The sequence below is a fragment of the Schistocerca cancellata genome, chromosome 3, assembly GCF_023864275.1.
Source record: "Schistocerca cancellata isolate TAMUIC-IGC-003103 chromosome 3, iqSchCanc2.1, whole genome shotgun sequence".
NCBI lineage: Eukaryota > Metazoa > Arthropoda > Insecta > Orthoptera > Acrididae > Schistocerca > Schistocerca cancellata.
Window position 1 is genome coordinate 731,733,737 of NC_064628.1, and position 19,366 is coordinate 731,753,102.

Here is a 19,366-nt window from a genome sequence, read left to right on the forward strand (position 1 = left end):
GACACTTAAAGTAGTAAAGGAGTTTTGCTATTTGGGGAGCAAAGTAACTGATGATGGTCGAAGTAGAGAGGATATAAAATGTAGACTGGCAATGGCAAGGAAAGCGTTTCGTAAGAAGAGAAATTTGTTAACATCGAGTATAGATATACGTGTCAGGATGTCGTTTATGAAAGTATTTGTATGGAGTGTAGCCATGTATGGAGGTGAAACATTGACGATAAATAGTTTTGACAAGAAGAGAATAGAAGCTTTCGAAATGTGGTGCTACAGAAGAATGCTGAAGATTAGATGGGTAGATCACATAACTAATGAGGAATAGGATTGGAGAGAAGAGGAGTTTGTGGCACAACTTGACTAGAAGAAGGGATCGGTTGGTAGGACATGTTCTGAGGCACCAAGGAATCGCCAATTTAGTAGTGAAGGGCAGCGTGGAGGGTAAAAATCGTAGAGGGAGACCAAGAGATGAATACACTAATCACATTCAGAAGGATGTAGGCTGCAATACGTACTGGGAAATTAAGAAGCTTGCACAGGATAGAGTAGCATGGAGAGCAGCATGAAACTAGTCTCCGCACTGAAGACCTCAACAACAGCAACAGAGCCAACTAAAAGTCTTCATGTATAAATGTTCTCTGACTGGGAGTTCAGTATTGTAAATGTCATTTCTTCACTAATTGTTAATGCAAAATACAGTTACTCACATTCCATGTGTAAGGCTCTGAGCACTGTGGGACAAAACATCTGAAGTCATCAGTCCCCTAGAACTTAAAACTACTTAAACGTAACTAACCTTAGGACACCACACACATCCATGCCCGAGGCAGGATTCGAAACTGCGACCGCAGCGCTCGCTCGTTTCCAGACTGAAGCGCCTAGAACTGCTCGGTCACAACGGACGGCTCATGTGTAAGATTACTCTTTGTTTTAAATGAGTATATTTATGCAAGGTTTTAAAACTGTAAGCGAACTTACTGTAGCCCTTTAAGCGTTGAGTGTATTCTATGTTTTTAATATTAAAAGTATTATCATTCTCATCTGAAAAGTCGATATACTTGCTTTGCTGTCGAAAGCTAAATGACGGGTTTCATGTACAACTATTATCTCACTTGAAGTTTATGACAATTGTTATCTGTTGATTGACTATAATAAATATCATGAACAATAAAATGTGAATGCTTCCCCCACCCTATATCCAGTCCTTCCGCTTATTCCCTTGGGTGATTTATGACACGTCGAGGTAATACCGATCTCAGTAATATTTATTGAAACTTTATTGGTACTTGTCTAGTAGGTTGTTTGTGTCTAGGTAGTTAGTTAGTTGGTCGCAGACTGCGTAGTCTAAGCCCTCGGACAGTGTACGATGAATGCAAACAGGTCGGTAACCAGAGGGTGGAGTGCCAAGTGCCTCTTTAGGTAGTGGCTTAACTAGCACCTGTTGCCAGGCATTAGAGCAAAAAAAGGTACTGCAATTGCTACTTGAAGTCGCACGTGAGGTGTACGACTAGTATGATGAATGCAGCCTCCTTGAGTTTGAGATAATAAATCTTTAGTTATCCAATGTGCAGGAGCTCTTCTTACTTTTTGTTTCGTAGTAGACCATATTTGTCATACAATTGAGTACGTTTGTTAGTAAAACCATGAGTTTCTCATTTATGCCCTGCATGGGAATGTAAGTCATCCCCAAAACTATTTCTTAAGCCTTAGTTGGAAGTTTAGATGATTTATTGCGTGTGACGTATTGGCATGTAGTCAGAAGTGGTTTCTTTCTCGGACATTTTAGCGAGTACATCATTAAAGTAACGTCGTGGGCAGATATTTAGGTGCAGATATTCGAGAGGTATGACTTTCTCTGTTTGTATCTATGAGACAGCGATTACTGTTCGTGTATTAGGTAGGAGTAAGCGAAGTAGTGACACATTTCAACTAGGAAACACCCATTCCAATGTAAATAACAAGGACTAAAGTATAGAAAAGTTATGAAAGTTTCACCAGTTATAATTAGTGGCTCTCTACCTCGATTTCAGACTGGAAAAAGCTGTTTCAAAGCCAGCATTCAGGTTTCCCGTAGGAGTTTTGTAGATGATATATATCAGGTACTTCGTTTTAAGGGACTCGTTCTCGATGAACGTACATTCCACTTGTTTATCTTTATTATTGGATGTTCATAGCACAGTAGCCGATAAATCACAGCATATGTACACCTGTTATCCGTCCTGTCGTCTGTTACATCTGTTCATACATCCATTTTGTCTTAGAAAGATGTAGTCATCCAGATATACCGACAGAACTACTACATGGATGTCTGTCTTGAAATATAAGGCGGATTTAGATGACGTGCAACATGGAGCTTGGTGTGTTCACGTGATGTTTGTGCGAAGATGCTGCTGCTAGACAACGCTGATGATGGAATAAAATAAATAATAACGTGCTATGGTGAGGGAGGAGAAGTTCAAATAGGTGAAAGCTACAGGTGTCTTGAGGGAGTAGGGAGGTTTTGTGGACAAGGATAGTGGACTTTTCAGCAATTATTAAACAGTCAGTTGGTGACATGAAATGAAACTGACTGCATAACAGTACTGAAAGCAAGATAAACGGATAAAAATGTGTGTTCTATCAATGCTACTAATGATAAGTAACAAGAAATTGCTAAACAATGGAGGTAAGACTAGGGTGTTAAGTAATATCCAAATTAAATGAGTAATAAAAAACAGGAATTAGTAATGAAGGACAACAAATCAGTTATCACTATAGTCACGTTAGGGTTAACTGTGATCTGCAACAACAATAGAAACACACAAAGAAGTGGCAGCAAGAGATGACATGATGTTAGTCCCTAGAACGTATCCTTTCGAGTTCATTAACATTGCAAACAGATTTTTCTCCATTTTCCGTTTTCATCATTATTCTGCCATGATTTTCCCACCTGTTTTGGAGCCCAAATCTCGCAATCGCGTTATTCATAATGTTTAATGTTTCCGAGTTGACGTCCTGCTGTATTGTCAGACGTGAAACCACGGATTTCATCTTCACTTTGAAGATTTCATATCTTTTCCTGTACGTGATGAACTTCACTATTATTCGTCTACACTTGGCAGGTCCAGGCGTCCTGCATTCGATCCTATAATTTCCACCAATGTCATTCAGGGTCATCTACAGGCCTAGCTTCTCAGGGATATAGTTCGTCATTAATTCGCATGTATTATCACTGCTAATCTGTGAAGTCTTGAGTGGTCTGAGACTATTTCGTCTGTGATACTGTTCAAGTTCGTCAGACTTCTCCATCACTTCTTTTTGAGCTATCGTGTCTTATTCTCATTTTTATTATTTGTTCTGAACATGGACCATAATACCATCCGGCACAAGGTTTCTGTCTTTTGTCTTTCTCTGCTGTAGCGACAGCATCAGTGATGGTATGAAAAACAAACCCAAGAGTGCCTTGTGCTTGTACAGCGGCGCTTGTCTCAGGCCTGACGAGTGCGGCAACGTCACTAGATGCTGGCCGAAACGACAGCGAATCACGGTGTCAGCTCGACCCCAGCATTCTAGGTGTCTGAGCCATTGGCGATGCTGCACATTACTCGATTGTTATTCGATGATTTTCCATTATAAGAGCTGATTCAAGTAATACAGGGTGCTAAAAAAGTGTAGAATATTTTGAGAGGTCACAGCGGCCGGCCGTTGCGTTGATGGTGCGTCAAATTGGTCGGCAGTGTATTATGATGTCTTACTTAGAGTACTCTAACTACCATTAGGTGTTCGACAGTCAGTTGCGTGGTTACAGTCGTATTGTAGGCTACGTTAGTTTCCGTTGTGCTTGTGTGCCTTATTGTGCAGTACTGTCATCCCTGGGTACGTATCATGGTGTTTTACCTGCTTCCAAACGTGGATTCACTTATGTGGTTACTGTTATTGCGCTGTTTGTCCGTACGAATTGTGTAGTACATTTACTTTTCTCTCTTCCACCATTTACTAGCAATGGATTGCTTCTAGTAGAGTGAAATGGTGGATACGGTATGATTCTATGGTTTATCATATGAATGTAGCTTGCGAGCCCGTGCCCTCTACAATGAGTGCCGTATTATGAGCTGCTCGGCAGACTTTTCCAGCGTCTGAGGGACGCAGATACCCTTGCACCTCGGAAGACTGGCAGTGGGAGGCCCCGCTCAGTCTGCTCGCCTAACATGGATGATAGTGTGCTACGTTCAGTGGAAGAAGCCCCTGGGACCAGTACGTGGCAATTAGCAGCAGCAGAAGGCGTGTCTCACTCTTTAATCTTGTAAGTACTTCTATAACAATTGCTGTACCCATGTCATCTACACGGCGTTCAGGCGCTAAGGCCACAGGATCAACCTGGCAGACGGTGGACAGTCAGTGGCTGTCGCAAAAGTGTGGTGCATATCCACCGTTTACGTGGATTTTGTTTGCCCAAGAGGCAGGGTTCGTAAGTGATAGTATTGTGAATTTCCATAACCTGCATATATGGGCAGATGTAAACTCCCCAAGCAATTCAGGAAAGAGGGCAACAACACCGATTCTCAGTCGACGTATGGGCAGGACTACTTGGTGATAGATTAATAGGGCCGTACGTGCATTGTCTGTACTTTCTCAGTACGTACAACCTACCTCTCTGGAAGCTGCGCCATTGCTACAACGAATACAAATGTGGTTTATGCATGGTGGCGGAGCAGCACACTTTTGTAACTTTCGTCATGTGTGGGATCGTCCAACGCAGACATTTCAGGACTGCTGGATTTGTCGGGCGAGGAGGAAGGACGGGAGCGCAGATCATCACCTGCATGTTTCAAAGACCTCAATCCCCGAGGTCTTTGGTTATGGGGGCACTTGCAGGAATTGGTCTACGCACGTCACTATGTGGACACTATAGGGCCGCGTCTTCACTACGTGCCAGCAGATATGACAACAACTAGGTATACTTCAGAGAGTACGTCATTCGTTACGCCGGAGGGCAGAGAGGTGCATTATTATGAATGGACGCCACGTTGAACACCTCCCGTAAACACGTGTTTATTGCAGAAAGTATGCATTTCCGGGACCATGTTTTTTGGACTTATCTCAGAAAGCATGCATTTCCAGACCCACATTTCTTTGACGTATTTTTCTTGTTTCTATGAGAACTACCACCTCTCGAAGTAATCGACACTTTTTTTGAACACCCTGTATATACCCAAAATGGATTGTTAATGTGATGCTGGGCACTTCTCCCACGAAATTTCTAACATAAGAAGAGCCTAACTCCATAAGAGCAGCTTCAAATTTCAGGTAAACTTACGACCCGAGTTAGTATACGTCAATCACTCGTCTACTCTTCCTACTCGATTCACTTTCACGTACTCCGTTTACATACACCGAGTTATTTGATAAGTTTGGCAGCTAGCGAAGACTTTTCGTCAATCATGCAACCATAAAGTAATAGGTCCACCAACCAATGAGTATTTTTGGTCAAACATTCATTTGTTTCATGATGATCAACGGCCAACAAACGCACCAATAATTTGGAAATTGACGATTTCACTGATATAGATATTGTGTAAGTTCGCTAGTCGGAGGAATTGCCTTCTTTTGTTTCTTTTATTTCAGTCTGTCATTAAAACGGTTGTCATCGGACTATCGATTTATGTGTACGACGACTATCTACATATATCGGCAGTTATTTTCTTCTACAGTCTACAGAACCTTCTGACTCTGTCTTAAGCCAGACATGGCACTAGTTTCGCAGCCTGCGACAAAGTAGCGAAAAACTAAACTGATCCAGGAATTTTAAAATATCCTTCTTTATTTCCAGTAAATGATCACAAAATTTGTCACCGGATGTTCTGACGATGATCACCACCAACTAGATCTGATAGTCTGATTAGATGATATGAGATCGGAAACTGAAATATAAGAAATTCTTATCGTTCTCGATCACTGTTTCTATTCGCGACTCTATCGGGGCTTGTGGACTAGCTTACCGCAGTTAAAGGCTGTGACGCGCGATCTTTGAACGTTATTAACTGACATGCTTTACTAAAAATAAGGCCACTCCTCAACAACCGTCGGGCTTTGTTAGCAGTGCACAAATGAATATAACGACTGACAGGTTCATAGGCATGACAAGGTTTGGGACCTGTCACTACTGTCCCCGTGCTAAAGCCCACTGGCTAGACGTCAACATTCGATAGGCTAATATGTACTGTGGACTGCGTATCAATAACAGACCGCATTCCCTCACGGTAAAGTCCGTATTTACATTTCCGAATGGTAAAATAGTTGATCTGGCGCATCTAGAAGCCGGTACCATTTATAACACATATATCAAAAAAGCTTTGCAACAGCTCGGTTCCGAGAGTTCCAGAAACTGTAGAGAAAATAGGAATGGAGATCAACATAACAACATTTCCACCCTTTTTATTGCTCATACCACAACACAGCGAGATCTTCAGAGATGGTGATCCAGAGTGCTGTACACACTGGTGTATCTAATACCCCGTCGCACGTCCTCTTGCATCGATGCATGCCTATATTCATCGTGGCATACTGTCCACTATTTCACCAAGGCACTGTTGGTCCAGATTGCACCACTCCTCAAATGCGATCCCTCAGAGTGGTTGGTGACTTACGTCGTCCATAAACAGCCCTTTTTGATCTGTCCCAGGCATGTTCGATAGCGTTCATGTCTGGAGAACATGCTGGCCATTCTAGTCGAACGATGTCGTTATCCTGAAGGAAGTCATTCACAAGATGTGAATGATGGCGGCGCGAATTTTCGTCCATGAAGACGAATGCCTCGCCAATATGCTGCCGATAGTGTTGCACTATCGGTCAGAGGACGGCATTCACGTATCGTACAGCTATTACGGCGCCTTCCATGACCACCAGCGACGTACGTCGGGCCCACAAAATACCACCCCAAAACACCAGGGAACCTCCACCTTGATGAACTCATTGGACATTGTGCCTAAGGTGTTCAGCCTCACCGGATTGCCTCCAAACAAGTCTCCGAAGATTGTCTGGTTGAAGATATATGCGACACTCATCTATGAAAAGAACGTGATGCAAATTCTGTGTGGTCCATTCAGCATGTTGTTGGGCCCATCTATACCACGCTGCCTGGTGTCGTGGTTTCAAAGATGGACCTCGTCATGGACGTCAGGAGCGAAGTTGCACATCATGCCGCCCATTGCGCACAGTTTGAGTCGTACCACGACGTCCTGTGGCTGCATGCAAAGCATTATTTAACTTGGTGGCCTTGCTGTCAGGGTTCTTCAGTAGGTAGCGCGCATCCAAGTAGTAGTATCCCTTGGTAGGCCTGAGGGAGGCGTATCGAAAGTTCCTGTCTGTGTCTTCTCCATGTCCTAACTACATCGCTTTGGTTCACTCCGCGACGCCTGGACACTTCCCATCCTGGCACAAAGTAACAGTACAGACGCGATCGTCTGCTTTTTACAGATCGCAAACAGTCGACATGGCCAGTTTTGAAGTGGTTATAATGCCACTGAAGGATTGGTTAGTAGGAGACGTCCAATAGTCAGGCCAAGTCCGAAGTCACTGAGTTATACTGACCGATTCCATTTGCTGTTACGGCTTTCCTAGTGCCAATACAGTACTCCCGCTTCCTTTTACACTGTCAGGTCCACCTTTCGTGACATCACGTCGCCAATTCTGCATTACATCGTGGTGTTTGGTTGTTTTAGATTAGTACTTACTACCGAATTTCCTACATTTCAAAGAGTGTCGTTTAAGAGGACAGAAAGTTTTTAGTAATAGTACCACGTAAATTTTTATTCTAAATGGGAATGATTGAGTGTTTTCGAAGATTTTGAATATTCACAGATACGGAATTCTGTAGTTGTAAACGGGGAATTTGGTATGCCTCTAAAGATTTGGCATTTTAAAACATTGGTTACTATTTGGTACACGAATGATTTACTAATTTTTCAGAAGTATATTGCGATCTTTCCGCCATAAACTCACTAGTTCGCTGTTCTAGTCGTCAATATGTCCTTTCTGTAATAGGAACTTTTTATGTCGGCTGTCTATTGGTTTATCACAGCTGTTTCCTATCCTGATATCCTACCCCATTTGAAAGACAATCAAGGTCCCTAGGAAACATATACGAAAAAGCGCTGAATTAAGTGGGAGAGTCCACGAAAGTCAATGTGAAGACCACATCAGAGGCTGTTTGATTTCTTGACAGACAGGAAATAGTATCTCTCCATTTTGCTGCCTTACAATGTGCTGATTTGGTGACATATAACCGACATTATTGGTAAGACTTATTTTCATACATCACCCATAAATTTGCAGATGTCATTAGGGTGATTTCTTGGCGTAATTTCTACCACCTGAAGTTCGGCGTACATTAAGAATGAAACACCCTAGTGCTAAAACGTTAATCTTATTACACCAACTCGGTGTGTTGATGCACTTACCTACAGAGAGGGCGGATTCAAGCATAGGTCCGGCCGCTGCTGACACGAGGGACTCTGCCAGGATGAAGAGCACCAGGATGTCTGGCGTGAGGACCAGCAGCAGTCTGCTGATCACGTGGGCAGCCAAGCAGAAGAGCTGCAGTGGCCGCCGTCCGTACCTACAATCGTAACCGAAACTGAGCTGCGTCGGTCAGCGTCATGTGGGTGATTTTCGTACTTATTACGACTCTCATATTGTGACTACTAATCCCTTCACGATATTCAGGGAATGTAACACATTATTCTCCTGTTGTATCATATTGTATTGCACAGGGGGCAGCTCCCTTCTCGATTAAAGACTCGAGCTACAGACGTGGGGCCAGTGTTGGTGGTTACAGATGCTTAGTAATTTCCGCAAGTTGCTTCAGTCCGCAAATATCTTCGACACGCTAACGCTTCGTGTCAGAATCCCCTTGACAAGAGTTTCCAAGTCGCTGATGGCTGAATGCGCTCTGATATTTGATGAGCTATTGCAAGTCATGAATTAATATGAATTAATACGTAATAGCAGCGTAACCGAATCAAGATTAAGGTGAGCAGTCACTGCGAGGTTACAGTATTTGGCTCAGTTAAATTCAGAAATATTCCAATAAGCGTTACAGGAGCGAAACTTTCTGTATCCTCCTAATCTTTAAATGAGCAATCAATTGTACAACTAATTATAACATTCATGATAATCCAATAGTAGAGAAAGATATTGCTTGAGGTAGGGGATACCCTGTAAATGTCTAAATATTTATTTTATGTTATATGATTTATTTGATGTGTTCCTCGGGTGGCGTGCGTCGGATAGACTTCCTCAGCAGACATTCAAACATCGCATCAGGTGCTGAAAACGCTATATGGAGTGCCAAGAATGTCATGATAGTACTCTCTCACTATATTCGTCAATAAAAATGAAAGACAGCTTCTTGTTAAGAAGAAGAACGAATTACGTAAAAGCTATGGTCGGGTTCCAGCTTAGCATTTGATCATATACTTCTACTGTCTTGTAATAACAGTTAACTGGTAATCACGACTGCTGGAAGCCACCACAAGATGAATAACAACAAGATAATTAATTAACTGCTATTAATAAAACGATATTGGCCTGACTATTCCGATCTTTCACGTGGTAACAGCGATGATAAGCGAATATACTAAGATGGTAACATGCTACTTCGTTGCGAGTAGAAGTGCTACAGGAGACTGCTCAAGGCCGTGCAAGTATGCAACATGTAAATAACTCAAGGCCTGATATCATTTTTGAATTTAATGTAGAACCACAAAGTGGAAAAACAGTTTCTTCACTAAGTGAGGAGACGATTTATTTAACACTGGTATTAATAAACCGTAATTCAGTTATGTGTGATTCTCGTGTATGATGTTTGCAACAATGACGAACCCACATTTCCCATGCATTTCTCTGATCAGAGAAATGCTTATATACAGATGTTTTTAAATGTTTCATTATTTGAAAAGTAAACAGTTTTAGAATGATTATTTCTGCATTCAAGGAATATGTTTTGTGATTCCGTGATGATGTTACAATCTTTCAGGGATTGCGGAGGAAGGTATACTTTGGTTAACCAGAACATTATGAACAACTACGTAATAGCCGGTTGTACACCACTGGTACGGATAACAGCGGCGGCGCTTCGTGGCAAGGGAGCAAAGAGACGTTGGTAGGTCTCTGGAGGGAGTTGGCACCACAAGTCACCTAATTCCCTTAAACTCCAGGAAGGGAGACAACAGCACTGACGCCACGTTTATTCACATCTCAGATGTGTTCGATCACGTTAGGGTGAGAACACGTCAATAGGAACTAGCCTTGTGACATGGCGAATTATCTTGTTAAAAAATGCAACTGCCAGTAGGAAACACGACAGTCATGAAGGTCTGCAATCAGTGGACGATATTCCTTGGCCGTCATTATGCCTTGCACGAGCTCCACTGGACCTATGGATGCAAACGTGAATGTGCCCCTGAGCCGCCGCCAGCATGTCTCGGACCCGCAGTACAGGTGCCAAGGAGGTGTTCTCCTGGAAGACGCCGGATTCGCGTCCTCCCATCGGCATGATGAAGAAGGTACCGGAATTCATCAGACCATGCGACGCTCTTCCACTACGCCAACGTCCTGTACCACTGGCCACATCTCTGTTTCTGTATTAGTTGCCGATGGCGTGGTATTAACATTGGCATATGCATGGCTCGTTTGTTGTGGATGTCCCTCATTAAGTGTGTTCTCTGCACTGTGTGTTCAGACATTATTATATGCCCAGCCTTTAATTCTGATGTTAGTATAGCCACAGTTCTCCACCTGTCCTATTTTACAAGTCCGCCCAGCTTAGGACGTCGAACATCCGTAATGAGAGTAGGCAGTCAAACTTCAAAACGTCTGGACACGTTTTCACCTTTCTTTCGCCACATGTTGAAGACAATCACCACCTTTGTGTCGCCACGTGATGAAGACGCTCACCACAGCACACCTCGATCACACGACAAGTGCGTAATTTCCGAAATGCTCATGGCGAGTCTCTGGGCCATCAAAATTTGCCCTCGGTCAAATTCAGATAGATCGCGTGCCTTCCCCTTTCTACACACGGACAGTTAGCTCACATGCACCACACGTGTGTCTGACTGGCAGTCATTCTTCGCCTGGTGACGTTGCTATCGTCTGGATTGGTTTATATCTATGGTAGGTCGCTGGTCGTAATTGTTCTGGCTGATCGGTGTTTCAGTTAAGAGACATCCGTGCTATAATGAACGGCTGGAAAGTTATAAGTGAAAATCGTATGAACGAGTGATGTTTGTATTTTATGAGATGCCTGAAGAACAGACACCACACGGATAGAGTTCAAATGGTTCAAATGGCTCTGAGCACTATGAGACTTAACAGCTGAGTTCATCAGTCCCTTAGAACTTAGAACTACTTAAACCTAACTAAGGACATCACACATGCCCATGCCCGAGGCAGGATACGAACCTGTGACCGTAGCGGTCGCGCGGTTCCGGACTGTAGTGCCTAGAACCGCTCGGCCACTCCGGCCGGCCCACACGGATACACAGCCGTTGTACATATACGTAAATTGATGGTGGATGGGGTACAAAGCCCATGAACGGGAAGGAACTAACTGTATCAGCTGCGTTCATGTAACTGTTTGGCCCCTTGGCCAACGAATTCTAAACCTTCAGTTCAGATGCACGTTTTCGCTCGACCTCCGATAGATCTCTAAAATTAGTGGGTATGGAGAACATGTACTGGGGCTGCGGATAGATGGGAATGTGAGTCAGCCAGGGAGCGTGCCAAGATGGTCAGCTTATTTAAAATAAACACTGTATTCGGGCGGGGCTCTGGTTAACTTAGCGCCTAGTAAGCAGGAGATGCGGGGAACGAGTCCAAGTCAGACACATATTTTCACTCGCCACCGCTGATACCGCATAAAATCCCGCTGTAGCTGATATTATTAAGTTCTTCCCTTTTCTTTCCTTTCCACCTCCAATAATACAGAAAACTTATTTGATACCGCTCGCAGTATTCTTCTTCTTTTTCAAGATATGTCCTTTCCACTTAGTTAAAGAGGGTAGTATGGACAAAAAAAATTACGTAAATAATGGTTCTAAAGTGTATAACTTCAGAGCTATGAACTATTGTGCATCGGTGCAACGGCGAAGTACATCTCTTCTACTGAACAAGTTCCCAGGTAGCCTTACGCGTAAGGCGGGTGTATATCGTATTCCTTGTAGCTGCGGCATGGCATATATTGGTCAAACTATCAGGACCCTGGAGGACAGATGTACTGAGCATAAACGGCACACACGATTACAGCAGCCAAATAGATCTGCTATTGCCGAACATTGCTTGGATACTGGTCACCAAATGTTATATAATAACACCGAGATATTGGCATGCACGTCCAGCTATTGGGACAGTGTCATTAGGGAGGCAGTTGAGATTAAATTAGCGAGCAACCTCGTTAACAGGGATGGAGGTTTCTGTTTAAACTCTGTTTGGAATCCGGCTCTCTCCCTTGTCAAAAAACAGAGGAACAGAGTCAATGCTGCCTCACCTGCGAATTCATAGTCTCACTATCGATAGCTCTGACTTTGGTCATCTTTGGTGGCACGAATGTTCAGTGTGTGTGTGTGTGTGTGTTATCTTTCCTGCTTCGGTCCGAGAACCGAGGTATTAAATTTACGTGTACGCCGCCTGTCCGTTGCAGTTTGCCTTGAAAATGGCGGGGTGTTCTCCCGCCGAAATATCGGCGGTCGCTGAAAGTGTTACCTGGCTGAATTCCCGGAAGTTATTTGAAAGTTGTATACGCCAGGAGAAACTCAGGTCTCACTCTCTGATTCTTACTATGGGAGAATAAATCAATAATTACATCGCTGAAGACTAAGAAGGCTCATGCATAGGATGTGCTATCTAGCAGAATACTGAAGTATTGTACTGCATATGTTAGCTATATTTTAATTTTTTTCTTTAGGAATTGTCACTTTCCTAAAGTACCTAATAGTTAAAACACTTTATAAAAAAGGAGAAACTGATAATATAAACAATTTTAAACATATTTCTACGCCACCGGCGATTGCTAACGTTTTTGAAAAGGCTGGCTAAATAAGCACAATTTATCATTACAGTTGTCTGTCAAACGGACAATTTGGTTTCAGAAGAGGCTCAACAGCTCAAAACGCTACATTCTCCTTTATCAGTGAGAAGTTGAACGAATTCGACAAGACGTTGCGTACGTTAGGCATCTTCTTTTTGATTTAACTAAGCGATTTGATTGTGTGGATCACAAAATGTTACCGCAGAGTTGGAGCGTTATGGAATAATCGTAAGAGGAGTACCTCACAATTGTTTCCTCTTATTCATGCTCAACAGATGACAAAAGGTCCATCTCCGGAGTTATGAGAACAGCTATCAGGTGGCGTCTGATTGGAAAATAGTTCAGTGGATGTCGCCTGAAGTAACTGTGCTGGGACTGCTGCGTTTTTTGTACATTGAAATGTTATGACTTCTAATCACAACAGGATTCAGCTTATACAGTTTATGATACATATTTCAACTAAAATTGACATTTTAATCACCCGGATGACTGTTAAGTCCAGACAATTAAAATGTCTAGGTTTATAAATACATAGTAACTGTCATGGAAGCCCATGTTGTGGGTCAAGTTCAAAAAGTGAATGCTTGTATATTTACCGTTAGAACAACATCAGCGGTAAGAGATCGCGCAACATGAAAATTAGTTTATTTTCATTCGATTATGTCAAACGGTATAATAATAGGTGTATCTGTTCCTATTTTTTCGCCCGAAAACGCGCAGCTAGAGCAAAATTCGTGTACCTCTTTTCTACTTCTAGTCAGGAGTCTGGCAACTCTGACAGTGGTCGATAAATATGTACATTATTTTAGAAGGTTTGCTATTGACGATGTCACTTTCTCCGACGATTTAGCTGCTTTCAATTACTTAACATTAGGCAGAAATCAAATCTGCATTTGGATCACACCTCCTTCATTCTTGTACAGACAGTTAAGCAATATTCTGCAGCAACCATTTTCAATAGCCTAACACAAGAATTAAAAATATTAGCAACAATTCTCGCTCAATAAATGGTAAATGAAGAATTTTCTCACGGATCATTTCTTCTATTGAGCCAGGGAGCTACCTGTACTACCTGTGGTACAAAATTGTTCATGGCAATATACTCGTTGTTGACTATTATGTGGGAAACCTCTGGGGACTGGATAGATGATTTACACGACAAGCAGAAAATTTCAAATTTACTAATAATATCTTATTTTTATATTTCTCAGTTACACACACATTTTTCGTTCCATATTTCCCTCGTTTATATCCTTCAAATTTTTAGCTTCGTGTTACAAGTGTTGCTTGTTTTCAGATTTCCAAGTCATGTTTTCCCCTTTATCTTAGTTGCCGTGGTACTAGTAATTAAGCAAATCCTTTTAGTATTCAGAACACTATCAGTCGTGGTAGATTGCTCTGCAGTAATTATTGGATTGTTTTAGGCGTGTTCTGAATAATTTTCCCCAATCAGGAATCGAATAAGCTAATGCCGAAAGCGCAACACCGAATAAGCGTGCGTTAGCGAACTCACATGGAGAGCGACGTGTTGAGTCTGACTTCCAGTTCCTGGCGTGACGCCTGATCGGCCACTTCCTTACCGGACTTTCGTGTACAGTACATTTCTAGCTAAAATTTGTTCTAATGAGCACATGGTGGACATGCACCTGATGTATGGACTGGCAATGAGTCTAAAGCCATACATCTGTTTTTTGAAACATTTACTAATAGGTATTTACCGAACAATAGGATTTTTTAAAGAATACGTGAACATCTTGAAGAGCCAGGGTCTTTTGAGAAAATTTCATTTCACTGTAGGAGACCAAAGTGTGTTAGAACACCTGATTCAGAGGATGGGGTACTTCATCGTATTGGGGACAATAATGGAAGCAGTACCAAAGAAATAGCAGAAAATGAGAACAGCAGTCGTGTGACTAGTATGGAAAGCCTCCCTAATCCATACCATTGTAAGAAAGTCGAAGGTCGTATTGAAATAGGTATTCAGTCCAGAAAAGGTTATCGTACTTGGTTACTGGGGATATGTGCTCAAGATTAGTTACATAATAAGTTGGGTCTATTCAAAGATTTACCCAACAGAAGACAAGTTTGAAAAAAAATCAAACTTTTATAACCAAGCTGGAATACTAAATAGCCAAAAAAAGCAAACATGAAACAATAGGGAATGGGTCCCTAGTAATGAAATACAAATAATTGACCGTATGTATATATTTATGTTTCTGATTATTTTTGCATCCTCTATCCATTCCCAAGAGATTTCGCAAATATACCTTTACACACTGGACACTCGCAACTTGTCTGCACAGGGACAGATGGCTCTGAGCACTATGCGACTTAACTTCTGAGGTCATCAGTCGCCTAGAACTTAGAACTAATTAAACCTAACTAACCTAAGGACAACACACACATCCATGTCCGAAGCAGGATTCGAACCTGCGACCGTAGCGGTCGCCCGGCTCCAGACTGTAGCGCCCAGAACTGCACGGCCACTTCGGCCGGCTGCACAGGGATCACCTGCATTTTATTTTGTTTATGTTAATTTCAGCTGCTGACTGGTTCCTCGATGATGGAGATATTCCCCTCCGTTTGGTCCTATGGACCTCGACGTATGATACAAAAATAAGTAAAATGACTTACCAAGAAGTTTCAGCCGGTTACTCGAGTATCCGTTTAATCTGAGGCCGAGAAACACACTAAGATATATTTTACTTACATCTAGTTGTTACTTTATAGACAAATATCAAGTTAAAATTAAATTCTTTCGGCATTAACTCCTGAGGTATACATAATACAGCGTAAAATCATTAATAACCCAATACCCACCAAGTGATGATCTTAAACTATTTTTCTGTTAATGGCATATTACATTATGAAGGTAAAAAGAATAAGTCGACTACAATCTCATAGACTGATTGCTTACATGTCTCCTATGTACCCGAACAGCAGGCTCATAGCCACTCCGATATTTTGTGCGTAGAACAAGACGTCCTTTGCTGGCTGCTGGTTGTCGCAGACCCAGTTCATCTGCGAAGGAACCGTCAGCGAGAACCACGTTTCGTCATAGTCCCAGCCGTGCTGACACTTGATTGGTTCAGCACTGCTCCAGTTCACGGCATCGCTCTGGTTGTACATCAGGCACTTGCTGAATGAATTGCCTTCCCTGCGTGAAATCAGATATGTGTGAATCAAGTAACGTGAAAGGCTCTTGAATGACAACACTACAATCACAGCGAAAATAGCTGAAATTAAATGCTAGTGAATGAGAACTGAGGCATAAAATTTCTAAATAAATATTTTTCTCTGAATCAGGCAAATTCCTAATACGAACTATCGGCTAGCTGACAAATTCCACATAAAAAGTGAATCGCTGAATTAACAGCCATAGAAAACGTATAACAATCATCATTTCGTGCGTCAGGTTCGATTGCGTATTGATTTACTAGGCATTGCTGTATTGGAGTTGATGTGCCGTTTCCTTCATCCGACCGAGGAGATGACTTAACCCAGCCATGTACAGGGGACCGATAGTTAAACTTGTGTAATGAACCACAAAAGTACTCATCATTTTTTCGATTAGTGTACAATGTCAGAGTTGAAAGACGTGACTGGGGATCAGCTATAATGAACTGTAAACTCTTTTTTCATTTTGTGATACATGTTGTTTTTCCTAAGATTATCTGAGTATCCGTCAGTCAGGAGTGGTATATAATGCATCAGTATAGTTATATATTAAATGACCTCATGTTTATTGACTTTCTGTAAGGTCCGATGTTGCTTCAAACAGTGATGTAAAGCTACTTGTCGTTTTCATTTTACGGAGAGCGAAGTTTCTCTACGACTGATAGAGCAATGTGGCACTGTGCACTTCTTGCTTGGGCACTATGACGAGCGGAAGTCCGCTTTTGCTTTGTGAATTCGAGCACTTATTTACTGCAGAACGTTGTTTGGGTTAATGTAAAATGTCACCTGAACTGTAAGTAACATATCTTCCTCGAGGAGAGAAACTTTTAAATTTGCTTTTGAAAGCAAAGGTTACTCTCCTCGCTGTTCTGATATGGGTGTTATATGATGCCAGCTGTTTTGTCAGCTTTTAATTGTTCGAAGTGCCGCTTGCAAAGACAAGGCAAATGCATAGCTTAAAAGCGTCAGTTTACGATGTCAGAGAAAAGGATGGATTCAAAATGTCCGTTGTGGAAATTTCAATGGCAATCGAATAGCTAAAGCCGAATTCCAAGAGCATGTTCACTCTTAATGTGATTGTTTGCGGGCATAGGGCGTTCCGTATGCAAATCGGCGTAGCACCTGAGGGAAAATAGAGGCTATCGACACCTTGTGCGATTGCCTATTGAAAATAATTAATCAGGAGCAGCGGGATATGCAACTCTTGTGTTATATTGACTCAGTCCACATTTGATAAATCAGAGCATGGTCGAGGGAGAAATGTGATTGAAGATGTTACAATAACTATCACCGTAGAACCAGGGAGCAGAACGGGAGTTGATATTCCAGTAAATTAATCAATTGGAGAGCATGCTACCACTGATGACAAAGAGGTATACCAGAATGCGAAAGTGGAAGAACATGAAGAAATTGCACCAAGCGTTCACGGAAGCAAAGAAAAATTCAGAAAGCCTCAAACTGGTTACTCTCAAAATGCAGAAAACAAATATGACGACGACAGATGTAATCAACATGCTGTAAAATGGCATGGATGATAGATGCAATAAGAAAATATCTTCAACACTGCCACAGTCGTCACACTCTTTGTTTCAAACGTGCGAAACAACAGTACCTCGTTAAAAACAGGCAAGCGAGGAATAGAGAAAAGTGAGAAACGAAATGCAAACATTTGTTCGAAAATCAAAAAGCATTAACGGGAGAGGACGATGATATCGTACTCTTTTCTTTTTCTTTTTTTTTTTTTTGTACTGAATGTCAATAAATGTGAGTTGCCACAAGCGGCTGCCGAGAAAAACATTGCATCCTTTGGAAATGGAACTTTATACTCTTCTTAACAAATAAATTCATAAATAAACGTCGATACAGTTATTCCTGTCTTATCTCGGATATAACAAACTCAAGTGCAAGTTATGGGAGAAATTCTTAAATGCTCATAATTTCGATGTAGCGTTCCTGCTCGAAGTAGTATGTCAAGACAGTTCCCTTATAATAGCGCAAAACATCTATAATAACAAGCGACAAAAACGGATGCTGTTGTGTCACCTTAACAAAGAAGTACCTCAAAGCGACTTTCATCAATTAATAAATGATAAGAGTACTCTAGTTAAAGTGTACCCCCCATGCAAATGCCAGCCGGTGTGACCGAGTGGTTCTAGGCGCTTCAGTCTGGAATCGCGTGACCGCTATGGTCGCAGGTTCGAATCCCGCCTCGGGCATGGATGTGCGTGATGTCCTTAGGTTAGTTAGGTTTAAGTAGTTCTAAGTTATAAGGGACTGATGACCTCAGATGTTAAGTCCCATAGTTCTCAGATCCACTGGAACCCATGCAATTAAACAATAGTTCCGCAGGTATTCCTCCAGAACACAGTCACTTTGCGGTGCCAGTTGCTGGTGAGTCACTGTCATCTGATCCCAGAAGGATCACACTTGGTAGCCGAGCAATAAAAGTGTGACATAAAACTTTTGTTAGGTGACTGTCTACGGCTCTCATATTTTAAAAAGTATATTTGTGTCATCAGGTGTACAACCGTCTAGTCATTCTGCACCTGTTGCAGTTACTATAAGTATCTTGAAAGAGAGGAACAGTTTATGATTATGGATCAAAACTACATTTTTGTAAAATATGACCCAATCTAGTGTAGATATTACTGAACTGCCAGAAGGGTCTCTCTAAACACAGTCGATGTAAACATTTTGTGCCTAACGACCATTGCTGTACTGTGACAATCGTTTATATTCTACAGCTGGTTGGGCCATATTTGAGGAAAATATGTTTTTGATCAATCGATGTACACTGTTTTCTCCTATACAGATAGTTGCAATAAATGAAACTGTCAGAGAATAGCCATACAACTGTATTGTTGATCGAATAAGTATACTTTTTCAAATAATAATAATAATAATAGTAACAGTAGGAGTAGAATAGACCTTACATGGACAACCAAAATTTCAGCTTGGTCCGCTGAGGTCAGTAAGGAGTGGCAGTGCCTGGTCGATGTGAAGCCCAAACCTCATAACAAGTATTTATCAAACATCCGTATAGAAGAACAAGTTGATGAAATGAAATTTTTTTTTGTTTTTTGGTCATCAGTCTACTGACTGGTTTAATGCAGCCCGCCACGAACTCCT

At 41.8% G+C, this 19,366-nt stretch overlaps 1 protein-coding gene across 1 annotated transcript in view; it reads right to left on the reverse strand.

Annotated features, from left to right (window-relative positions):
• The window catches only part of LOC126176543 (solute carrier family 22 member 7-like), a 76,239-nt gene that overhangs the window by 22,466 nt on the left and 34,407 nt on the right, over positions 1-19,366 (reverse strand). Inside the window, exons 3-4 of the mRNA XM_049923700.1 lie at positions 15,978-16,217; positions 8,433-8,590 (exon numbers count right to left, since the gene is read on the reverse strand). Of these exons, the coding sequence (XP_049779657.1) occupies positions 8,433-8,590; positions 15,978-16,217 (398 nt within the window). The remainder of the gene's footprint in view (positions 1-8,432; positions 8,591-15,977; positions 16,218-19,366) is intronic.